The 25,108-nt window shown below is 57.3% G+C and overlaps 1 protein-coding gene across 1 annotated transcript; it reads left to right on the forward strand.

The window, feature by feature from the left end:
* The first annotated feature begins 957 nt into the window (after positions 1–957).
* PPP5C (protein phosphatase 5 catalytic subunit) lies at positions 958–24,820 on the forward strand. Its single transcript, XM_081217215.1, has 13 exons — positions 958–1,114; positions 7,168–7,409; positions 14,913–15,060; positions 15,727–15,848; positions 18,701–18,766; positions 19,082–19,180; positions 20,080–20,185; positions 21,577–21,719; positions 21,824–21,911; positions 22,788–22,828; positions 22,926–23,104; positions 24,038–24,119; positions 24,301–24,820. The coding sequence occupies exons 1-13, from the start codon at positions 994–996 to the stop codon at positions 24,361–24,363; spliced, it is 1,500 nt and encodes a 499-aa protein (XP_081073341.1). The 5' UTR covers positions 958–993; the 3' UTR covers positions 24,364–24,820.
* Positions 24,821–25,108: the final 288 nt, after the last annotated feature.

A 25,108-nucleotide genomic window follows, 5' to 3' on the forward strand; every position in this document is an offset into this window, starting at 1 on the left:
TGGAGACGATACTAGTATTTACCTTCTCGGGTGATTGTTGGATGTGGTAGGGTCAGATTGCCAGGACAAGAAGTTTTGGGGGTGGGATAGCTCGTGCTATCCCCAGGAGGGGAGCCAGAGCAGAGCCTTAAAGGATTTAGTGCTACAGTTCGGTATTGAGTAGCGGCTGTGGGTTTCGGAAGGATAGTCTGGAACGGTGGACCGTGAATGAAGATTGGGGATGGGAGTGGCATCTGGAGATGTTGCCTGAGGCTAAACTATTCAGGGTCTCTTAGGTCATCAGAAAAAGTCTGGGTTTTCTCCTAAGGGCACTGAGGAGCCATGGAAGGCTGGTGACTGGGGGGTGAGGAAGGAGAAAGGAGATGGTGCACCAAACTTCTAAGCCTAGCTCAGGGCTAGGGGATGCAGGGCACCTTTAATTAATAACTTAGAAACACTGGCCCTTTCTGGTGTTGGTTTGAGAAACCGCCCATTTTTCAGAGAGGGGTAAGTGAGGCCCTAGAGAGGAAGGGAAGGTTTCTTTGTTTAAGGTCACGCAGGTAAACTGACAAAAGGGCTTGACCCCCGGCTCCGGTTCCGCGTTGGGCATGGTGCTGCCTCGCAGAAAAGCCACACCCACCAGCAGCATTCGCAACCCACCTACCAACGGGAGAAGACGGCAGGGAAATCCCACTTAAGACCCCGAGAAACTTCTGCGGCTCGGAACACGGAACTTTGGGAGACGGGGCCACGCCGGGCCTTTTTCGCCCGCGCGCCCCTTTTCGCCTTCCCCATTGGCTCATGCTAGGAAGGGCGCCGTCAGGGGGCCCTCTGGTCACCTTCTCCGCGCGCTCTATGGCTAAAGCGCCCTGCGCAGGCGCGCGAAGGGAGCCTTCAGGGCCCGCGCTTTACGACACTTGTGCAGCAGCGGCAGCGGGAACTCGGCACTCCTTCGCGACGATTCGGCCGGGTGCCGCTGGCCGCGGTTGCCAGGGTGGGGGGTCGCTTTGCGGCATGGCGATGGCGGAGGGCGAGCGGACTGAGTGTGCTGAGCCCCCGCGGGATGAGCCCCCGGCTGATGGCGCTCTGAAGCGGGCAGAGGAGCTCAAGACGCAGGCCAACGACTACTTCAAAGGTGCGCCCGCCCTGGAGGGAGCGAAGGAGGGTGGAGAGCGGCCCAGGTCAAGGGGTGCCGGGCCCGCGCGGAACCATGGCAACGAGGAGCGGCAAGCCTGGGCGCGGGGCAGGCACTACCAAGTGACTGGGCGTGGGGAGGCCGAGGATGGCGCTACCAAGGGGCGACAGAGGGGCCTTCTGAGAGAAGGGGTGACACCTAGAAGTGGCGTACAGAGCGGGTGCTAAGTGGGGAGACTGAGGAAGGCGCTTCCAAGTATGAAACGGGAGGGGGACGGGAATGAGGGCACTACCAGATGTGAGACCCCAGAGGTGCCAGCTTATGGTGAGACCTGAAGAGGGTGCTACCAAGTAGTGACATGGGGCGGAGCAGTGATGGCGCTACCAAGTGGAGAGACACCAAGTGGGGGGGAGGGGGGAACTGTCCCAGTAGAGCAGGAAATCATGGGAGTGGAGAATAGATCATTAGATGGGAGGGCAAGGAAGTAGGAAATTTGGGGTTACACCAGGAGAAGGGAGGTTCTGGGAGTAGAGGTGAGGCAATCCCAAGAATAGTATGACTTAGGATCTTGGGAAAGAAAGATGTGGGGGCACCCATTCATTCATTAATTCATTACGTTTATTGAGCATCTGCTATGTGCTAAGGACCATGCTCGACGTTAGGGATGTAGCAGCAGATGAGTCAGATGTAGCCCTGCCCTTATATAGCTTGTAATTTAGCAGAAGAGTCAGACATTGAGTAAACACGCAGATAAATATTAAAATACTTAGAAGCTGTGATGAGTCCTTTGGAAAAACCGCAACGGAGTGTGAAGTAGAGAATAAGGGTTAGAGGCTAGTACTTTAGAGAGGGCGGTCAAGGAAGATCGTACTGAGGAAAAGCCATTTAAGTTGAGAAGGAGAATTGGGAAGGAGTGTCCCAGGTGGGTGGAGCTGCCTGTGCAAAGGCCCTGAGGTCGGGAATGAAAAGAGACTGGCTGGCTTGGCTGGAACTTTAATGAGTTAGTAGGGAAACAGGTACAAGATAAGCTTAGGACAGGGGCCAGTTCATGTAGGGTGTCACAAATCACTGCATAGACTAGTGTGGATTTGACTCTGCTGTCCAAGAGGAGACATTGAGTAGGTAGATGGGCCAGTCTGGAAGTCTTTGGAGAGGAATTTGGGCATGATGAGCCAATGGGTGGACTGGAACACCCTGGGAATGGGTGAGGTCACCCCAGAAGAGAAGGGGCCTAGTACGGAACCTCAAGGGATTCTAATGTTTAGAGCAGAAGAGGCTGAGTAAGAGTGGTCAGTGAGGTGGAAGGAAAATCAGGAAAGCTGAGAGAAGAGAGTGCTTCTAGAAGGAGGGGCTCTACCTGAGGTCGGATGCTGCCAAAGTGAGCACCAAGCATTGACCATTGGATTTGCCTCCATAACATGTTGGTGGTAGCCTTGACCAGAGCGGTTTCTAGGGGATGATGGTGATGGTACCCAGAGGGAAGGGCGCTGAAGAGTGAATGGGAAATGAGGAAGTGGAGACAGCAATTGTTGACAAGGGTTTTGACAATTTTGGTTCTGAGGGGGAGTGGAGAAATGGGGGGAGGGTGCTTTTTTTTAAGAATAGAAGAGACTAAGAGTATGGTCCTACAGAGAGAGAGTTGATCCTGCAGGAGAGAGAGGAGACCTACAGCAGCAGAGCCCTGGAGGAGGGGTGGGGCATGGGAGGAATCCAGAGCATTAGTGGAGAGCTGTCCTCTGGTGGGAGCACGAACAGATTTTAAGAGTGGGAAAGTCAGGTCAGGCCGGAGCAGCGAGAAGGAGGTGGCACTGGTGAGAGGTGAGACTGGAAGGTAGAGCTCTGGAGGCAGGTCAAGGACGTGATCCCTAGGGTGGTAGGAAGCCAAGGAAGGTTTGAGGAGAGGAGTGGCACGGTCTGATTAGTGCGTTTGAAGGCGATCCCCCAGCGGCCTTGTAGAGACTGGACCCAAGGGCAAGGCTGGAGACCAGGAAGGAGACTAGAATGGTGGACAGGTGAGTGGGGAGGAGGGGGGTGCTGCCCACTAGGCTGGAGAGACGGAAATCGACTCAAGAAATGTTTCAGAGGTAGAATGACAGCGGCCGCCTGGAGAGAGGGAGGAGGGAACCGCAGGCAGGAAGAGCTGGATGACAAAGGCCCAGAGGTGAGCCTGGCACCAAGGAAGTGAGTGAGTGGGGCTGGAGTGTAAGAGGCCAGAGGAGTTTATGGTGAGGCTGCGGGCAGGAGCCCGAGCTTTCCCCTTGAGGACCCTGAGGAGCCGTGGATGGTTCTGAGTGGGGAAGGACTGGATTGGGTTTGTGCTTCAGAAAGGCCCCTCTGGAGGGGCAGGAGGGGGCGTACGCTGGGAGAGCTGGGAGGAGGCTGGGGCAGAAACCTGGGCAGGAGAGGAGGAAGGCCAGACCAGGGCAGGCAGGGGTTCTCGGGATGGAAGTGAGAGAACAGATTTGAGAGATGTTCCGGAGGCTGACTTGACAGAACAGGGTGACTGCCTGGCTTTGGGGCCTGAGGGATCAGGTGTCCAGGACAGGGTCCAGTCTCCAGCTGAGGGTGGTGTGGAAGGTGGGGCTGTTCCTGCAATGGGGCTCAAGAGGAGCAGCAAGTATGGGGGTGATGCTGTGGCGAGGGAAGAATTCTGGGAAACAGTAGGCCGTCGGGAAGGGCTCCTTGCCCTCCAGGACCTGGGATCTGAGCTCTTAGGAGGCCTGAGACTGGGCAGGTAGCCAGCGGTCCTGGCATTGAGCTGGAACGGAGGGGAATGCCCCTTCTGGTCCGGGTCCCTTGCGTTTGGCAGGCAGCTGCAGGCACAGAGCCCCAGTCTCCAGGGCTGGGGGAATAACAATGAAAGGAATAATTACAGCTCGCCTTAATTGAGCCCCCGTGGTGGCCAGGTACACCACTTTGTTTAATCCTCCCCCGAGCACTAGGCAGGAGCGGGCCTGTTTGTTTTATAGAGGAAGCTGAGGCTCTGAGAAGTGAAACCACTTGCCCAAGGTCAGAGTGTGTGAGCAGCACAGCCCGGATATCCCCCTTCCTCACCACGTGCTTGGCACCCACGTTCAGAGTCCTTACCCACAGCCTCACCTGGAGCCGTCCTGGCCCCAGTGGGAGAAGAGGGGCCCCAGGCCCCCCGCCCCCGTCAGCATGGCTGGGTCACTTCTGTGAACTCAGGCCCATTCCAGAGGCCCTGGTGGGGCAGCTCTCTTCTCCTCTTTCTGGGCCTCATTGCTCCCCACCCCCTTCTGTAAAAAGAGAGGGGTTCTATTTGACCCCCCAGGAGGCCTCTGAGTCTAAGAGTTTGTAGACAGGTTTAAGAGCTCAGGCTGCCTGGGTTCAAATCTTGTTTCTTCCTCTTACTTGCTGTGTGACCCCTGGGCAAACCTTAACTTCTCTGTGCCTCAGTTTCCTCCTCTAAAATGGGGCCTCTCTTGAGGATTAAATGCGCTCAAATTTGTCGAGCACATAGAGCAGGGCTGGGATCTGGTGCCACTGGGTAGCTGTGTGAAGTACCCTCCTCTTTCCTCTGCTCTAGTCTCTTCTTCCTTTCATTTAGTCATTTATTCACTTCTTTTACAAGCCTCTGCTGACCTCTTCTCTGCTGTAGCCACATTTCATCCAGGAGTTCCTTTCACCCTCACAACCAGCCCATGGGGCAGGGCCGACTGTGGTTCCCGCAGTTCAGATGAGCAAGCTGAGGCTGAGAGAGGGGAGGCTGTCTGCCCAAGGTCTCGTGGTCGGGATCCTCAGAGCCAGATGTCCGGCTCCGAGACACCAGGCTCCCCACCCCATGCCGAACGGCCCGGCAAGAGCGCTGGCCAGTCGGCCTCTGGAGCCCAGCCAGGAGGCTGGAAGGAGCCCTCGAAGGTGTTGGTGTTCCAGGGAGGGTCAGTCAGACTCGGGCTGCCTGCTTCTGCCCTTGCGTGTTTCTGGGAAGCCCTGGGCTGCCCTCCAGCGCTCACCATCCTGGGGGACACACCCATCACCTAACGGTGACTACCCCATGGGGGCAGGGCTGGGATAGGGGAGCCCAGGGGCGGAGGCAGCCGGAGAGGTGCCTGATCCAGCCTGGGTGTCAAGGAAGGCTTTCCAAAGGAGGTGACATCCGAGCCATTTGAAAGGTTGCCAGACGTTAGCCTGCAGAAGGAATCGCCGTTATATTGTTCCTGGCATCTCCCAGCACCTGGCTTCTTTCTCTAGTGTAGGTGTGTCCTGTCTTTCACTTTCTTTCATTCCTTCCTTCCTTCCTTCAGGAACCATTCATGGAGCCTGGAATCCTCTTCTTCCATTCTTTTCACCTGGCTCACTTTTTCTCCTCCTCCAGGTCTCAGCTCCAGCATCCCCTCTGGGTTGCCCCAGCTGTAAAACACTCTGGGTCATCACTGTCTGGGGGTGGATCTGTGTGTGCTGTGTCACTCCCACCCCCCAACTGGACTGTGAGCCCCAGGAGGGCAGGGCTGGGGGGTGCTGCTGTGTCCTCAGACAGGGCAAGGGTTCAAAGAAGTAAGACAAACAGGGCCCCTGCCCTTATGGGGCGCTTAGGTTCAAATTGGGACGATGGATTATAAGCAAACAAAGGAAAGCCATGGTTTATCAGATGGCTCTGGAGAAAAGAATAGTGGGAGTTAGGGCAGGAATTTTCATTTTAGGCTCAGTGTCTGGAGGACTCTCTGAAACTTTAGACCAGAGTGGGCACATAAGTTGCCCAAGGACACACAGCTAGTAAGGAGTGGAGCCAGCGATTGGGCCCAGGCTGCCTGCCCCTGTGCCTGTGCCTGTCTCTATGCCAGGCTCCCACTGAGAGGCCACCTGGTACGGAGGATGAGAGTGAGAGCATTTGGGTCTTGGCCTGGCTCAGAATTCCTGCCTGCCACTTTGTGTGTTGGGGTTTCCCTCTTAGAGCCACGTCTGGAAAATGGGGCTAATGCAACTGTCCTCAGGGTTGCCGTGAGGGTTCAGTGAGGCGACTCATGTACCAAGAGTCCCACGTGGCACCTGGCACATCATGGTCCCCGCAGTTCGGGCACACCTCCTAGCTTCGGCCTCCTGCCTGTTGAATGGCCGTATGTGCGGGGCCCAAGACAGCTCTGCGGATACAAACTGAGTGTTTGACCTTGAACAAGACCTCTGTGGCTTGCTGTAAAGTGAGCACCAGACGGTGCTTATGCCGTGGGGATGTGAGGATTCCACAGGCCGAGATGTAACGTGCAAGGCATGGCCGTAGCTCATTTCAAATAAAATTGACCTTTCCCCTTGGCCAGATGTCACATCCTGTCACTCCACACTTAGAACATTGATGTCCACACCCAGCTCTGGCTGTGGTCTTTGGGATCTGTCCTGCCAGCCTCCCTGCCCTCATCTCCTGCCCTCCCCAAGCTCACTCCACCCCAGCCACACCACCCTCTTGCTGGTCCTGGAACATAATGCTCTCTCACCCCCTTTCCCCCCCAGGGCCTTTGCACCTGCTGTTCCTTCTGTTGGGAATGCTCTTCCTCTGGTCTGGTTTGTCACTTCCTTTGGGTCTCTGCTGAAATGTCTCCTTCTTGAGACCTAAGTAGGTTCCTTTTCCTTCCCCACTTCCTATTCTCCTACTAGAACCCCTCTTTGGGCTTGTTTACTTGCTTTGGGGGGCTGCACAACCAAGGGGCTCAGGGCAGACTCACATTTGCTGGTTCACAGCTCAGGTCTGGCACTCAGTAACATATCCTCTCCGGGCCATGGGGAACATTCAGTAAGACCCTCCTGAAGTCCTGGAAGAAGTATTGTCCACCTGGGGCCTTGGGGGGTGATGGTTGGGTGGATGCGTGTGTGGAAGTGATTTGGGGTCTTAGGGATTTGGGCCTGAGGAGACAAGGCCTGTGCTAGGGTGGGACAGGTCAGGACAGGGAAGGGGGGTGGGCTGAAGAGACGTTTCTGAGCTCAGCTGTGGACCTCAGTTTCCCCATTTGTAAATTGGGGGACTGGGCGAGTACCCAGCCTAGGGCCTCTTCTGGCTGGGCGGTGGCAGCTTACCTCATGCTTCTCCTCCTCCATCTTCACAGCCAAGGAATACGAGAACGCGATCAAGTTCTACAGCCAGGCCATCGAGCTGAACCCCAGCAATGCCATCTACTATGGCAACCGCAGCCTGGCCTACCTGCGCACTGAGTGCTATGGCTACGCGCTGGCCGACGCCACGCGGGCCATCGAGATGGACAAGAAGTACATCAAGGGCTACTACCGCCGGGCCGCCAGCAACATGGCGTTGGGCAAGTTCCGGGCCGCCCTGCGCGACTATGAGACGGTGAGCCAGACCTCGGGGGGTGAGCCAGCTCCCAGCTTCTGAGCCGGGCGGGTGCTGAGGGCCGGGTGGGGCGGGCTGGGGGAGGACGGCCTCTGTGTGTGCAGCTGGACTAGACGGGGGGAGGTATGCGGAGGCCATTCACACGTTTACTTGCCGCTTGCTCATCCAACAGATGCCAGCCGGGCTCGTAGCCCAGCTCTGCCATCGTCGCCTGGTGACCTGGGACAAGTTACCTGGCCTCTCTGTGCCTTCTTTCCCACATCTGTGAAATGGGAGGACAGTAAGACCTACCTCTCAGGGTTGCCGTGAAGAATAAATGAGCCTCTGCTTTCCAAGTGTTTAGAACAGCCCCTAGCATGTAGTCAGTGTTCTGTTATAATTAACTGTTACGATACTTGTTGCTGTTACTGTTGGTGGACAAGAGGCACACAGCTCTTCTGGTGGAGCTTATAATTCGGAGGAGGGCCAAAAACAAACCCGTCACTGTGAGGGTACACAGAATCGTTGCAGGTGAGGATACGGGCCTGGGAGAAAATAGACTAGGGTGATGTGCTGCAGAGGGAGCAAACGGGGGACGTGTTTTAACGAGGTGACGAGGGAGGGGACCTAGAGGACGGCAGGAATCCACCAGTTCACTCGCTCATCTGCCACCCCATCGCTCTAACTGCTCTGATGACAACGATAGTGGTAAGGTCTCCCAGAGCACACGCCTTCGTGCCAGGCACGTTCTACACCCTTCTCGTCAGCTGGCTGAGTGACCTGTGCGTCAGCCCTGTGAGGTGGGAACTGTGATTACTCCCATCGTACAGATGGGGTGACTGAGGCCCAGAAGGCTCGAGTCCCCTGCCCACCAGCACGCAGCAGGCGGGCGGCAGAGCTGGGATCTGAACGCAGGCAGCCCAGCCCTCCGGCCCGCGTCTTTCCCCGCTGGAGAGAGTCGCTCCTTGAGAGTAGGGGTTTTGTTTATTCTGGTCATTGGGATGGTGCTTGGCATCCAACAGGGGCTTAGTGTTCGTTGAACGAATGATCATTCTGCCTCCGTCCCCGCAACGCACCCGGCACTCCCTCCTTTCATTTCATTCGTCACGCACTCTGAGCAGCTTCTGTTGTGTCGGGAGAGGCGGCAGGGGAGGCTGAGAGCCACAGGCTGCAGTTGGAGGGAGCCAGGTCAGACGGATGGGGCTGGCTGCTGGCCCGGAGAGGAGGGCGGCTGTCAGGCCAAGTGCAGGCTCGAGCCAGGAGCTGGGCCGGGGGCACCTGTGTCAGGGTGGGGCAGAGGCCTGGAGGAGGAGATAATTCAGAGACTGAGGGGCGGAATGGAGGAGGGGGCTGGGGTGACCCCCCGGGAGGAGAACGGAGGAAGGAGCAGCAGAACAGAGCCCTTACAAGCGTGGGCTCCCAGGCCATTCCCCGGCCAAACCTCTCCCTTGTCCCTTGGCGTCCTCATTTGGAGAATGGTGACAGGAGGAGTGGCCACCTCCTGGGCGGCTGTTGGGCTCTGGTGAAAGTGGTGTGCGTAAAGATCATAGGGCTGGAGGGCTCAGTAACTAACTCAGAAGACAGGTGGGGTTGGGTGGGGGCAGGGCTTTCCTGCAGGTCCCCAAATGGGGGGAGGGGCCTGAAGGAGATGGGAGGGGGCAGGAGAGGAGAGGAACCCCAAGCACAGGTCTGCGGCACAGCTCTGGCCCAGACTGCGGCCTCGCCCTGCATATTCCATGAGGCTGACAGGTCACTTGCAGCCGTCTTGTGGGCACACTGCATCTGAGTTTTCTCCCAGGCCTTGCGGATGCCCTGGGGGCCAGGTCACGGCCCATTTCCCTGTGAGGGCTCTGCCAGCAGCCCTGGGGAGCCCCTGCATGAGCCTGAGATCCTTGCCCACCTGGGCCAGCTGCCCGCCTGCAGGCCGTCCTTTCTGACACGTTTCCTCCGACCCTGGGTGCAGGGCAGAGGGGCTGGGCCCTGGGGTGGCTCCCCGTCCAGAGTCTCTACCTCCAGGGCTATCTTGTGACGTGCTGGAGTTTCACGGGGGATGTGCCCAGGCCCCCTCTTAAGTCATGGCATCCTTGGAGGCGGAACCGAGATGTGACCTTGGTTAAACAAAGAGCCTGAGGCTCTGTCTAACAGCCGCCTGGGCCCTCAGGTGAAGGACCTTTCTTTTCTCAGCCTCAGTTTCCTCACCTGCCTACTCACTGTGGACCTAGCTCTGCTGTGAGCTCTTGATGTGCTTTCTACAAGAAGGAAAATGCGTTCAATCCATTTTACAAGAAGGAAGAAGAGGTCTAGAGAGAGGAAGTCCCTCCTCCAAGGTCACCCGGCAGCGAAGTGGCAGGGCTGAGACTTGACCCCATAGCCCATGCTTGTAATGGTTAGTGGGCCGTGAAGTCTGTAACAGTTTGAGACCAGCACTTGTGTCTTCATCAAATAGAATCGAGAGACAGCAGTTTGTTGTGTGGAGGAAGTGCGTATTTATTTGTGAAAGAGGATTTTTCATTCATGTGAATACGGATGCATATGAGGTGTGATAAAATATATATTTCTTACTGTGAGTCATAGTCTCAAATTCTGAAGGTCACTCATGCAGGGGCTGGAGGCACCGGCTCCGCGGTCAGGACGCCCGGCTATGAGCTGTGTATCTCAGAGCTTTGGATCTTCGGCCTCAGTGTCCTCATCTGTAAACGGAAGAGAACAGCAGAGCCTGCCTCAGGGCCTTGTGAGGATTCGGCAGGAGTAGTACGTTCAGAGTAGGGCCTGGCCCTGCTCAGTACCGGGTGCGCTTCCTCCCGGGGGCGTCTGGGGGAGAGCCTGCGGCCCCCAGGAAGAGCCGTGTGCAGGCACAGGGCCTTGTTAGGGGGCGGGGACCTGGGGGCACTTCTGCTCTCCCTCCAGGGCAGGAGCTGATCTCCACTTGCCATGGGTCCATGTTGAATCCCCCCACCAACGCCCCTCATCTCCAAGCTCATCCTTTCCGGGGGACTCTGGCTCCAGGATTCCCCGCCCCCTTATTGGGTCCTCTTCCCAGAAGATTCCACCTGTGTTCTTTCCCATCTGTGGCTGGAACTCAGGTGGTGAATCACACGGGCCCGGGCCGGATCTGGGGGACTCCTTCAGCACTCCTCACCCTCTCCTGGGATTTTGGGGGTTTGGTTTGTAATATGGTTTGCATTTGGGTTTCTTCTTACAGCATAGCCCAGCACAGTCAGTTAGCAAATGCGTTTTGCCTCGCTAGCCTGTACGAACGCCCGTCCCCCTAAGGTGTGGACATATGATAGTAACGGGAACGGTCACAGCTGACACCTGACACGGCGCTCTCAGGGGCCGGGTGCGTTGGTGACCTTCGTGCTGTGATAACTCACGTGACCTTCATGACAACCCTACGCAGTGGGGACTCTTACTATTCCTGATTTACAGGTGAGAAGACCGAGGCCCAGAGAGTAGTCACTGCCCCGAGGTCCCGCAGCCAGGAAGGGACAGCCTGGTCCCAGGCTTGTTGGCATAATCATCACCCTTAGCTCAGGCAGCGTACTCTGATGGTCTCACTCTGATGTATTATGGAAGGAGTGTTGGTGTGACCTCCTAGATGAATTCACTGGAGGGTCTCGACCCGTGGGGTGCAAACCCTAATGTCCTGCTTCCCACTGCCTCCCCCAGACCCCTGGCTTCCTTGGTTGCCCGTGTGCCCCGGGCAGGCATGGCCTCTCTCTGGGCTGCATCCCATCACCTCTACACTGGAAATAATCCTAATGGCCCGCCACACGTTGTCATGTGGGTCCCCTGAAGTCAGCTTTTGCTCCCAGACTACAGTCCTCCTTCACCTCAGTTCTAAACCCGAGCCGTTGTGAAAAATAGTCTGGTAAGTTTGGGCAACTCATTTGGTGGCAAAATCTGACCTGAACTGATAGGCCGTTGATGGTCTTGTTTGCCCCCTTGTAGTGCGACTAGAAGTTTCACTGCAGAAACGGGAGTGTGTGTGGTTACCAGGTGCCACCCGGACTTGCTGGAGGTGTCCTGTAACATACAGCACGTGGGTGCACTGTGTCACCTTTCTAAAATCCTAAGAGTTCCCAATTCCCAAACACGCGCAGCCCCCATGGCTTCACGTGGGGATCACGAGCCTATGTTATCATTTCATTGATTCGAGTCGTTGTAGTTACTGTCTGTGGATACTCCCAGCTGAAAATACCACTTTTTAAAAGCAGCTTTTTCTTTTGAGAGCATTGTAGCTTCACATGCAGCCGTAAGAAGTAATACAGAGAGAGGTCCCACTCTCCCAGTTTTCCCAGTGACATATCTGGCATCATCATCAGAATCTGGATACTGACACAGATACAACCCAGATCCCACCTTTATTTATTTATTTATTTATTTATTTATTTTTAATATATTTTTTTGGGTACGCGGGCCTCTCACTGTTTGTTGTGGCCTCTCCCGTTGCGGAGCACAGGCTCCGGACGTGCAGGCCCAGTGGCCATGGCTCACGGGCCCAGCCGCTCCGCGGCACGTGGGATCCTCCTGGACCGGGGCACGAACCCGTGTCCCCTGCACCGGCAGGCGGACTCTCAACCACCGTGCCACCAGGGAAGCCCCCAGACCCCACTTTTTTTTTTTTTTTTGCTGTACGTGGGCCTCTCACTGTTGTGGCCTCTCCCGTTGCGGAGCACAGGCTCCGGACACGCAGGCCCAGCGGCCACGGCTCACAGGCCCAGCCGCTCCGCGGCACGTGGGATCTTCCCGGACCGGGGCACGAACCCGTGTCCCCTACATCGGCAGGCGGACTCTCAACCACTGCGCCACCAGGGAAGCCCCAGACCCCACTTTTTAAAGAAAAGTCCAGCATTCGCTTCTGACCCAACAGGCCTTGGGACCCACTTGGCCCCTCCAACCTGGAGCAAACGACCTTCCCCAGGAGCGGGAGCCTGGCAGGGTCACTTCCCTGTCCCAGCCAGGCAGCCAGTTAGAGTAGCAGTCGCAGCAGCCCCAGGCCCTGGCACAGGCACTCGCTCGCTGCTGGGCCCTGTGATGGGCCTGCTGTTAAATTCTCACAGCCACCCTCCACCTCTCCAGCCTCCCTCGCTTTCTAGAAGCTGAGGGAGGCTGGAGAGGTAGGGCTGCCTGCCCTGGAAGGCCTGGATGCAGACCCTGGAGGCCTGGCCCCAGAGCCTGCACTCCTGACCACAACGGTGTCTCCCTGGAGGGCGCACAGGGCACTGTGGGGACGGTGGCAGCGGTAGGGAGGGGAGCACATCCCAGCGTGCCAGGGGAGCAGGGTCTCAAGCAGGGAGAGAACGGATTCCTGGCTTCTCGGGTCAGTGACCTCACCTCTCTGGGCCTCAGTTTCCTATTCTGTCTAATGGAGATGTGGTAACATCACATAGAGCTGCTCTGAGGCTACAGTGAGCAAGGTGATCGCTCACAACGTCAGCCACGTGGTGAGCGTTCGAACCCTTAGCTGTGTCCTAGTGCTGCTGCTGCTGCTGTCGCTGCTCCCGCCCCTTTATTCCCGGGGTTGTCGGTGTTTGCCTGCATCCCGCACCCCAACCTCTGAGCTCTCTGAGAACAGGGTAGTTGCTCAGAGGGAAATGCTTAGTGGGGCCTCCATCCACTCCGGGCATTCGTTCACAGCTGGGACACGGCCTCAGCCCTGCCCTCATGGCCATGGCCGCCTTCCAGTGGGGAAGCAGACCCATCTCCAGCAGTGCTCAGGGCTGGGGCGGGCGGGGGGAGCCCAGGGCCCTGTGCGAGCTCAGAGGGGGTGCCTGACCCAGCCTGGGGGAGAGGGGAAAGGGGAGCTGAGACCTGGAGGAGGAGGAGAGGCTAGAAAGTCACTGGAGGTAGAAATGAGGTGTTCTGGGCCGGGGGCAGCCTGTACAAGGCCTGGAGGTGAGAAGGAGCTGGCGCACTTGGGGACTTGGGAGTTTGGTCTGGCTGGTAGTGCTGGGCAAACAGAGAACGTGGAGGGGTGGGCGGGCCTCTGTGGGCCAGGCCCAGTGGTGGTTTGGACTTTGTCCTGGGGTGTGGACTCGTAAGTTCTCCTTGGTGGGAAGGACTCCAGGGAAGGTCTGGTGCTGCCTTTTTCCCAAGCCTCGCACCGCACCCCTACCCCGGGCGGAGCTGCCTGGAGGGTACCCTAGCCTGAGCCTGCCCCGAACCAGCTTCCTGCCCCCGCTCCTGGCCAGCACACCCATTCTCAGGGGCGTGAGCCACACTGACCCCCAGGGGTTATTAGCAGATGCCTTGTCCCAGGCTTCTGACTCACTCTGGCAGGCTTTCCACGGGGGGGCATCCCTGCCCTTGAGGGCCAGCCCTGGCAAACCCCTTTCGGCCCCCCGGCACAGGAGCTATGGGAGTCCGCTCCTGGGGAGGCCAACAGGGTGCGCAGGTCAGGCAGGGTCCACTAATAATTACAGGAACAGTTACAGATAACTAAACTGAGGCTCAGAGGGGTGAATTCACTTGCCCAGGGTCCCCCAGCAAGTAAGTAGCAGAGCTGGAATCTGAATGCAGCCCTGCCTGCCTCTCAGCTTGGAGGATCAGAATTTGTAGGAAGAGGGATAGAAGGAAAGGAGGGCGGAGAGGACAGGCTCCTTTTCCTGAGAACTGAGTGTGTCCCAAAGCCGTGTGCCCGCCGCTTCCTCCATACGATCTCGTTTAATGAATGCAGCAGCCCACGAGAGGGGCCACTGAAGAGCAGCCTACGCTAATGTGGACTTGACTGCCGCCTGGCACCGCTGCACACACTTTGCAAGTGTTCACTTGTTTAGTCCTCCCAGCCCCCTAGGACAGAAACACCGTCACCTCTACCTTACACAGGAGGAAACTGAGGGAACTCACTTGTCCTGGGTCTCCCCAGTGCCCAAGGTTGAACAAGGGCCACGTCACCACTAGATGCCCGCTGCTGCCTGCAGAGCCCAGGCTGCGTGCCAGGCCCTGTGTATCACCCCCAACAGCCCTGGCAGGTGGAGCCTGTCATCTCCCCCATCTTGCAGATGAGAAAACTTAGGCTCAGCGAGTCCGGGTTATCCAGCAAGTCATTGCCTCTTCAGATGAGTCTGGGCTGTAAATGATGACTTTGGATCCGGCCCACCCTTTCCTGTCAATTCCACCCCCCTTGGTATTGACTGTAACGGTATCAGTAAAGTGCACCTCGGCCCGCTCTGACTGCAATGAGGAGGCTGAAGCGGGGCCACTTTTATTTTGATGGTCAGAGCTAAGATTTATTAAGAGCATCTGGGTAGCACGTTAGCACGTTTACCCACCTGGCAGCCCTGTGTGGGCAGCTCTGTCAGGCCCAGTTTGGGGATGCAGAAGCCGAGGCCTAGAGGTGAAGCGAGCCCAGGCTTGCACCCCTAGTGCCCCTGGCCCGGGTGCTCCGCTCAGCAGTCGTGAAGCCCCGGGCCAAGCAGGCCGAGGGCAGCTGTGGCATCCCCGTCTCCCTATGGCCCCGACCCCGGCCTGGGTGTTGATGCCTCTTTCCTTCCCTCCCCTCTCACCCACCCACGCACCCAGGTGGTGAAGGTGAAGCCCCACGACAAGGATGCCAAGATGAAATACCAGGAGTGCAACAAGATCGTGAAGCAGAAGGCCTTCGAGCGGGCCATCGCAGGTGACGAGCACAAGCGCTCCGTCGTGGACTCGCTCGACATCGAGAGCATGAGTGAGTCAGGCCTGGGTGCCCCGCTGTGCCCGGCCCAGAGCGTTCCATTCCCAGTGCATGCTGGGGCACAGGGGGGATGGGGCTCAGTGGTGCCTCTGGTGCCTGTCCCCACACGCTGTCTGTTGCTCCTTCGCCTGCGCTTCTGGGGACTCCAGAGTCCAGAGCTGGGTCTGGAGGTTCCAGGTTCGGGCGAGCTTCCCTGCTGTGCCACCCACCCTGCCCTCCACAGTTGCATTCACCCGTCACGGGCCTCCTGTGTCTGGTTTGTCCTTAGGTCCTCTGGGCGCTCAGCTGAGTCCGTCATTCATTCCACAGATGGTTATTGGGCACCTAATAGGTGCCACTGTGCTAGGCACTGGGGATACAGCTGAGGACAAAGCAGCCCCTGCCCTCCTGTAGCTGGTGTCCTAGTGGGGAGAGAGGATTGACTCGTCAGTTAGCAGTGTTAAGTGCTATTGAGTCCAGTCGGGGCGAGGGCTGGGCTGACCTGAACGGAAGGAGCGGGCCACGAGAGGACCCGGCCGGGGAGTGGCATCTTCTCTCACTCCATCCCCCTCTCAACCTGTGCGTCCAGCGCCATCTGCCCCGTGCCTGGCAGCCAGGCCCCGCTTCCCACCCTCACGGTGGCCCTGGCCACTGACTCTCATCCCCCCATTCACACACCAGCCATCGAGGATGAGTACAGCGGACCCAAGCTTGAGAACGGCAAAGTGACAATCACTTTCATGAAAGAGCTCATGCAGTGGTACAAGGACCAGAAGAAACTGCACCGGAAATGCGCCTACCAGGTAATGCCCCTGTCGAGGGCTGAACACACCTGTGACCCCAGGACAGCATCACAGCCGGGCCTGAACCCCATCACGGCGCGAGAGGAGAAGGGTGGTACCGGCAGCGAACACTTACTGAGCCCGTAGTGTGCCGGGCACCCTGCAAATGAATTCTTTATTTCTAGCATTTCCATTGGGTTATATTTTTCAGTAGCTTTCATCTCTGCCCCATATGTTCATGCATGTCATTTACCTTTTCTGCTAGATCCTTTAACACATTTTTTTCATAGTTATTTTAAAGTCTCTGTCTGGATATTCCACCATCTCTGGGTCTGCTTCCGTTGTGTGCTCTCTGCGTCTTATAATTTTTTATTGTATGCCAGACATCTTGTGTAAAAGAGTAGTAGCGACCGGGACAAAACTTTCCTTCAGGTAACGGCAGGACCTGATTCTGTCGGGCTGCTATTGTGAGGGTCTGTGTCCATCTCATCTGCAGTTTAGGGGCAGGTCTTATTGGACTTAGTGCACCGCCGGTTTCAGATGTCTTCAGAGTGGAATCGGACTCTCCCGTCAGCAGGGCTTGGGATCTTAGCCCTGGCAAAATCCCAGGGATGTCTTTATGCTGTAAGTCTCCAGCTTCTGGAACTGGAGGAAAGCGCTCTGATTTTCAGCCCCGCTGCCAAGATGGGGTGGCTGGGGAGTTCTCCGCCCTCCAGTCTCACCCCCACTTTTGTGCCTCAGATGGCCTCTCTCCACTACGCCGCCTTGCGCCTCGCCTTCTGGGTGGCCGTGGGAGAGAATCCGAGGGCGAGGGTGAGGGTGGAGGCCTTCTGTGGCGGGGCCCCTCAGGGCTCTGTAATGCCAGCCCACGTAGTCACGAGGGTTCTGCCGGCTTCCCCTCTTCTCAGCCTTGAAGGGTCTTGCCCTCCTGGCGCGCTGCCAGGAGGAATGCAGTCACGGTCCCTTTCTCCCAGGGAAGGGTTTCTCACCGTTACTGTCTGCAGTTTGATTAACTTAGGTTTCTTTGTGTCCTTGCTCTCAGATGTTTCAGGGGGTTTTTTGTTTGTTCATTTGTTTTTGTTTTTTCTTTTGGCTTGTTCTCGTCATTAGGGCAAGAATGACAGTCTTTTACAAACTCTTTACATTCTGACCTGAAGTGGACATCTCCTCCTTTTTTTTTTTTTTTTTCCAGGCCCTGCTGTGCAGCTTGTGGGATTCTTAATTCCCTGGCTAGGGATTGAACCCATGCCCTGGCAGTGAAAGTGCCAAGTCCTAACCACTGGACCACCAAGGAATTCCCTCCTCTTCTCTTTAACACTCTGTTTTCCCAGCTTTGTATTTAGAAAATTGTCAAGCCTACAGAAGAGTCAAAAGAACAGTGCGGTTAACATCACACCCCTTTCACCTAGGTTCACCGTTAACATTTTGACACATTCAGTTCATCTTTCTATGTATATGGGTGTGTATATACACATACACTTTTTTCTTTTTCCTGAACCATTTGAGAATAAGTTGCATCATAATCTGTATCCCCTAAAAACAGGACGTTCTCCTACGTGACTAAGATTTAGTCATCCCACCTTAGTAATTTAGTACCAATACAGTAATACTGACTAATGCAAACAGTCCACAGGCTGTCCATAAGATTTGCAAACACTGTCAGGTGTACATGACATTATCAAGGTCATCTTCAATCTGAAAGAACTAATACTCTGTGTTTCTAGACAAATATTTTAATTTTCCCCAGTTTTTCCCCCCAGACATTCTTTTTAGCTGTTTTTTTTTTTTTTTTTTTTTTTCAAATCCAAAATCCGGGGAATTCCCTGGCAGTCCAGTGGTTAGGACTCTGTGCTTTCGCTGCTGAGGACCTGTGTTCAATCCCTGGTTGGGGAGCTAAGAATCCCACAAGCTGTGCGGCGTGGCCAAAAATAATAAAAAAATAAAATAAAATCCAGAATCCATTGAAGGATCAATTACTGCATATGCCCTGCCTTTTTAACCTTTTTTTCATCTAGAACAGTCTCAAGCCTTTTTTGGGAGATTTTTGTGACATTGACATTTAGACGTTTCCAAGCCAGTTGTTTTATAAAATGTTCCACATCTGGCTTCATCCTGTGTGTTTCTTCATGATGCTGATTGTTTTTTTTTTTTTTAACATCTTTATTGGAGTGTAATTGCTTTACAATGGTGTGTTAGTTTCTGCTATATAACAAAGTGAATCAGCTATACATATACATATATCCCCATATCTCCTCCCTCTTGCGTCTCCCTCCCACCCTCCCTATCCCACCCCTCTAGGTGGTCACAAAGCACTGAGCTGATCTCCCTGTGCTATACGGCTGCTTCCCACTAGCTATCTATTTTACATTTGGTAGTGTGTATATGTCCATGCCACTCTCTCACTTCATCCCAGCTTACCCTTCCCCCTCCCTGTGTCCTCAAGTCCATTCTCTACATCTGCATCTTTATTCCTGTCCTGCCCCTAGGTTCTTCAGAACCATTTTTTTTTTTTTTTTAGATTCCATATATATGTGTTAGCGTATGGTATTTATTTTTCTCTTTCTGACTTACTTCACTCTGTATGACAGTCTCTAGGTCCATCCATGCTGATTGTTTTAAGAGAAACCAAGAATCTAGGTTTTCCCATGAAATAATCCTGATGTTTAAATGCCGCATAGGACACTGGGGTCACAGCTTGGGGGCCGCCTGTGTTCCGCAGCCAGGCCTCCCCTGCCCCTTCCTCTCCTCTCCTCTCCCCGCCTCTCCCTCACCCTCAGCCCAGCAGCGTCTCCTGGCCAGTACAGTCTCTCGGGGGCTGGGGTGGGCAGCAGGCCCTCCAGCTGGCCCCACTCACAGCCTGCCCTGCCTTCCAGATTCTGGTACAGGTCAAAGAGGTCCTCTCCAAGCTGAGCACACTCGTGGAGACGACGCTCAAAGAGGTGCGCGCTGGGGGCAGTGTGCGGGCAGGCGGGCCGGGGCGGGTGGCTCCCTGGCTGGGGAGGGGCCACGGAGCTCAGAAACTCACAGACCCACCGGGCTTGGTCTGCCTTCTCTCTCCCTGACGTCTGCCCTCCTCCCCCGCCCTGTCTCTCTCCTCCTGGCTGTCTCTTTCCTCCCCTCTTCATTTCTGTGCCTTCCGCCTGTGTGTTTCGCATGGTTCTTCTCCGTCTGCTGTGACCTCTCCCCCCTCCCCCTCCCCCCTCCCCACATCTCTCTCTGGGCCCCTCCCTCTCCGGTGGCCTCTTTTCTTCCAGACAGAGAAGATTACAGTGTGCGGGGACACCCACGGCCAGTTCTATGACCTCCTCAACATATTTGAGCTCAACGGTTTACCCTCGGACACCAACCCCTACGTATCCTTCTTCGGAAGGGCAGGCCCCTCCCCTGCCCCGCCTCACGGGTGTGGGGTGCAGGAGGGAGAGGAACCCCTGCCTGGGAAACAGGCGTGAGCCTGAGGAGGGAGTGCTTGCTCTGGCACTGAGCGGGGGTGGAGCGGCCGGCTGGTGGCCTTGCGCTCTGGGCTCTGGGACCAGACCGGCCAGGGCCAGTCCCCACCTCCTGTGTGACCTGGGCAGGTGGCCAGTGTGTCCGAGCCCCAGCTTCTCCCCAGCTTGAAACAGGGCTGGATGTGTGTGGTACAAGAGCACGTACGTGGGGCGCCTGGCCCTGCCCACACCTGGCTTCCCTCTTGGCTGTGCCGTTTTCCAGCTATGGCTGTGGCAGGTCACTTCACCTCGCAGTTCCTCAGGTTCCTTGTTTGTAAAATGGGGAGAAGAGATAGTGGTAGAGCGGGCTTCCCTCATCGGGCTACTGAGAGGAATAGTGTGTTAATACCTGTGACGTGCTCAGTGGCCCACGGTCCATGCTGAATAAGTATTTGCGGATGTTATGATTGCCTGATCAGTGGCCACTGGGTGGGGCTACCAGGCCTGTGCAGTGTCGGGTGGGGGGGCCTGTGTCCCATTTGCCCTGTGGCTTTGGGCCTATACTGGGGGGAGAGGTGAAGCCGGCTGACCACCTGGGGTCTCCCCCTCTGCCATCAGTTTCCCTGAGGAGCAGACGAGGTTGGAGATCTTAGTACCATCCCGAGGCCCAGAGAGGCCAAGCTGCTGGGCCAGACCTACACAGTGAGGAGAGACGCCCCAAGCCCTGCGGGCATTCTCGACCCCAGGGCAGTGCCGACAGGAGCCGGGGTGTGGAGGGGCTAAGGAGGGATCACTCCCCGCAACCCTTGTTTTCCTTAGCAGGGCAGATATTTAATGGCGACTTCGTGGACCGCGGCTCCTTCTCTGTAGAAGTGATCCTCACCCTTTTTGGCTTTAAGCTCCTGTACCCTGATCACTTTCACCTACTTCGAGGTGAGCTGGAAGGCAGCAGGGTCTGGGGTCAGTGTGGGGACCTGGGCAGAGCCCTCGCTTTTTCCTCTGTGAGCCTCCCATTTCTTATCTAAGAAGTGGGGATACCAGTTGCAGGTGTGTTTGTTTTGTGTCTTCGCTGAGATCATGCGCGGGCCTGCCCTGTGAGGTCGGGCAGGTTGTGCACTGTGCAGCGGCATCACGTTCATGGAGCTCTGTGGGCCCTGGGGAGGACTTGGTCATGGGAGGGCTCTGAGCAGAGGAGGGTCAGGGGCTCTCTCTGGTGTTAAGAGGATCCCTTGGGCCTCCGTTTGGGGAACAAACCAAGGGCTGAGAGTGGGAGCAGGGAGACTGCTGGTGGCTGGACCCGGGTGGGAACAGTGGTTGGATTGGGGCTCACTTTTCAAAGTAGAACCCAGAGTGTTTGCCAGTGGGCTGGATGAGGGTGTGAGAGAAAGAAGGGGTCAAAGGGGGTACTCCAAGGTTTTGACTGGAGCATCTGGAGGGCTGTGGCTGCCACTGACAGACAAGGGGACAGGAAGAGCAGGGTGTAGGCTGGAAGATGGGGAGCTTGGCTCTGGACGTGGCTGTGAGACTGAGAGATGTCTGGGGGCCCCGGGGGGGCTGTAAAGTATGGGTTCCTCAGCGTACATGTGGTATCGGGCAGGATGAGCTCAGCAGGGAGTGAGGGCCGCAGGCGGAGGACCTGCGTGCTGAGAGGTGGGGTGGTGAGCGGGAGGTGCAGCTAGGAGAGGAGGAGAACCAGGAGGAAGTGAGGGCAGCGGGCTGGGTTGGGGGCTCCTGGGGGCATGAGTGCTGACACCGGGCAGGTCCACAGCCAGGTTCGGGGAGTTCTTGCAGCAGGACCTGGCATGTGGCAGATGCTCAGTGAGCGCCTGCTGCAGCCGTGGGGGCCTGGCAGCTTCCTTGTCTCCCCCAAGCCCTGGGAGGGAGGAATGAGGTTGCGGGTGGGAAGATAAAAGCACGGCGTGGGACTGGCCCACAGCAGGCATTCTGCAGGGGGCCTCTTCTTTGTCAATACCTCCCCCTCCTTGGTACTTCCAGCCCAAAACGTACAGCAGGTCCTTCAAGAAGGAGCGCAAGGCTCACAGGGGCAAGGGACACGCCTCTGGTCACTTGGGATCGGGGCCAGGGCTGAACCCAGGCCAAACCCACTCCGTGATGAGCAGTGCAGGCCTGGGCCTTGTGGCCATGTGCCTTCTCAGCCCGTTTGCCCCTCTAGAAAGGGGCCGGGTTTCTGGGAGGGACCAGTGAGCTTCTGTGTGGATGCCATTGGCTTGGGGCCACCGGGCTGTCCTCCTTGGCCTTGGCGGGGTCTGAGCCAGAGGGCACCCAGCAGTGATGAGGTTTCTCTTTGTCCTGCTGTCGGCCAGGCAACCATGAGACGGACAACATGAACCAGATCTATGGCTTTGAGGGTGAGGTGAAGGCCAAGTACACAGCCCAGATGTACGAGCTCTTCAGCGAGGTGTTCGAGTGGCTCCCGCTGGCCCAGTGTATCAATGGCAAAGTGCTGGTGAGGCAGACCCGCCCCCGCCGCCGCCATGCGGTGCAGCGAGTCAGAGGGTTGGGGTGTGGCTGGCCCCTGCCCTCACGCTGCTGTTCCCACCTGAACCCCAGATCATGCACGGGGGCTTGTTCAGTGAGGACGGCGTCACCCTGGACGACATCAGGAAGATCGAGCGGAGTCGGCAGCCCCCAGATTCAGGTGACTGGGGAAGGCTGGGGACAGCCCCTCCCTCCGGGGGCTCGGGGGCTCCAGCCCTGCCCCGATGGGCTTTGCGCCCTCGGCAAGAGACAGCAAGGCTGAGCCTCAGTTTCCTGACCTGTAACTTGGGTCAGTGCACCTCCCTCGTGAGGCAGTGCTGGCCGGGGAGCATGAGTGTCCGCAGCACACAGCGGTCATTTATTTATTTATTTGTGAGTTCACCTGCTGCCCCTGGAGTGATGTGATGGGGACAGACAGCAGAGTGTTAACGACACACAGCTGTGGGGAGAGGGTGTTTGTGGAGTGGTGAGGTAGCGGCCGTGGGAGGGCCTCCTGGGGGCACCACGCGAACGCCGACAGGGCGGGAGGAGGAGGTGCCTTCTCGCAGGAGTGCGGCCGGGCAAGCGCGGGGCGCAGAGGGGCTGGTGAGGCCAGACCCTGTCCGGCCTCACAGGTCCAGGTGAAGAGCTTGGTCTTCGTTCCTAGGGCAGTGGGAGCCACAGAGGCTTGAGCAACAGAGGGACCTGGTCAGAACTGCAGTGTTAAAAGCTCCCTCCAGGGACTTCCCTGGCCCCAGGGCGGTCCAGTGGTTGGGACTCCGCGCTCCACTGTAGGGGGTTCGGGTTCCATCCCTGGTGGGGGAACTCTGATCCTGCATGCTGCGTGGTGCGGCCAAAAAAAAAAACAACAAAAAAAACGCTCCCTCCAGCTTTGGGGCCCTAATGGATTGAATGGGGTCTGGCCCCGGGGGGAGGTCAGCGGGGAGGCGGGCAGTGGCTCAGAGTCCTGTCTCACGTGCCCCACGCCCGCTCCGCGGCGGATGGCCCCTCCCCTGCCCTCCGTCAGGCCCTGACGCTACCCTCTGCTCCCTTCCAGGTCCCATGTGCGACCTGCTCTGGTCGGACCCGCAGCCGCAGGTCAGTCTGCCCGGGGCCGTGGCCAGCAGGTGCGGGCTGTGGGCAGAGCGGGCGGGCTGGAAGAGCGGCAGGCACCCTGAGCTCCCTGTCTCCCCAGAACGGGCGCTCGGTCAGCAAGCGGGGTGTGAGTTGCCAGTTCGGGCCCGACGTCACCAAGGCCTTCCTGGAGGAGAACAACCTGGACTACATCATCCGTAGCCACGAGGTCAAGGCCGAGGGCTATGAGGTGGCGCACGGCGGGCGCTGCGTCACCGTCTTCTCTGCCCCCAACTACTGGTACGTCCCCACCTGCCCCACCCATCCGGGCCTGTCTTCTCAGCCCACTGGTGGTTTTCTTTTTTTTAACTTTCTGTGATAGAAAATTCCAAGGATACATAAGAGTAGATAAAATAGTATGATGAACGCCCACGTACCTGTCACCCAGGTTCAACAGTTACCAGCTCTCACCACCCCTACCCCTACCGTGGGCTATTGTAAAGCAAACCCCAGGCATTCTCTCTCTACCCGTTGTTGCCCTAGTATATTTCTGAAAGAAGGAAGTCTTCTTTTCTGTATGTAACTGTGATACCACTGTCACACCTTCAAAAGAGGTCACCTGAACCCAGCCAGAGTTCCATTTCCCCACGTCTCTCATCAGTGTCTCATTTTAGTCCATTTCTTCCAAGCAGGACCCAAACAAGGGCCACGTTTTCAGTCTCCTGATCTTCGAGTTGCCTGTTCTTACTGCCCTCCCCCTTGCTGGTTTCTGGTTGAAGAAACCAGAGTCTCTTGTGCTCTGGCCGTTCCATCCCCAGGTGGCCGGGCACCACATTCCTCTGTCCCCTGTGTTTCCTGTTGACTAGAGCCAGGGCACGGTCAGCCTGGAGACCAGGTTTTGGCAAGAGGCCTGCCTCTGGGGGGCTGCCCGTGCCCTCTGCCCATCCTGTCAGGAAGGCCCTCTGCCGGCCCTGCTCCCCGGGCCCTCTTCTCCCCGCCCCCGGCTCCCACATGGCCCTCTCTCCCCCTCATCCCCACTCCTGCCTGGGCCCCCTGGGCCCCTCTTCACCTGGATTCCTGTCTCTTGCCTGGTCAGCCTCTCTGTCCGTCCGTGTCCTTGACTCTGTCCAGGGCTCTTCTCCGTCCCTCTCCCTGCCCCGCCGCCTCCTTGGTGCCCCAGGCCCACCCAGCCTCTGATGGGCCACACTGGCCCCTCTGCCCTTGTCCCCGCAGCGACCAGATGGGGAACAAAGCTGCCTACATCCACCTCCGGGGCTCTGACCTGCGGCCCCAGTTCCACCAGTTCACAGCAGTGGTGAGTCACCCCCTTGGGTTCCCTGCTCTCCCTGGCCTGGGCCCCGGGGGGAAGAGGCTCTTAGGAGTGCATAACGGCTCTCAGGGGTAGGGCTGGTTTCTGCATCTGGTGCTCAGAAGACCCTCCTCCACGCGCCGCCCATTTCTGTCCGTGTCTAACCTGTGTGCCTCTGCTTTCTCAGCCTCATCCCGACGTCAAGCCCATGGCCTACGCCAGCACGCTGCTGCAGTTAGGGATGATGTGAGGCCCACGTGGCAGGGCCCCTGCTCCCCATCTGACCCCAGGCCCGGCCCAGGGCAACGTTGGAACCCCCTTTTACTTTGTAAAGTTTGTATTTATTCCCCTTTAGGTTTGCAGAGGGGGTGGGGGGCTGGCCAGATGGTCTGCTCCCTGGACAAAGAAGGAGGTGGAGAGGCGGAGGGTGGGGCACCGAGCGGGCATTCTGGAGGGAGGCCAGCACTGCTGGGGGGGGCGGGGCCCAGAGGCTTCCCCGTCCCCTTGCTTGCGTGGCCCCTCCCCTGCTAAAGCAATAGGTCCCCGCCATGGGAAGACCCCTGGAAGGAGGGTCATCAGGGAGGCCTCACCTGCACCTCACCCGCTCCTGGCAGCCCCAGGGCGGGGCTCGGCTGGGGCTCACCCCCTTCCCGGCTCTTTTATGTCTGTAATTAAATATGTTAAAATAAAGTCATTATTGTAAGTCAGCTTGTCTCCGATGGTGGAGCCTCGGGAGCTGCTGGGATGGGGGTGACCGCTTCATAAAGCCCCATCCCCTCATCTCTCATCTCCCTGGGGCACCCTGGAGCTGGACAGGCCGGTCTTGGGGCCAGCCAGCCAAGCAGCCGCTTTGCCCATCATAGCGGGCTCCTGAGGGAGAGTTCTGCTGCCTGGGACAGAGAACCCCCATCAACGGCTCACGTGCAGGTGGGGAGACCAGGGCAGAGCAGAAGCTGGCAGAAGCTCCTCCTTCCCTCTGCCGATCCCCGTCAGCA

This window comes from Mesoplodon bidens (assembly GCF_964165515.1).
Source record: "Mesoplodon bidens genome assembly, chromosome: 18".
Classification (NCBI taxonomy): Eukaryota; Metazoa; Chordata; class Mammalia; order Artiodactyla; family Ziphiidae; genus Mesoplodon; species Mesoplodon bidens.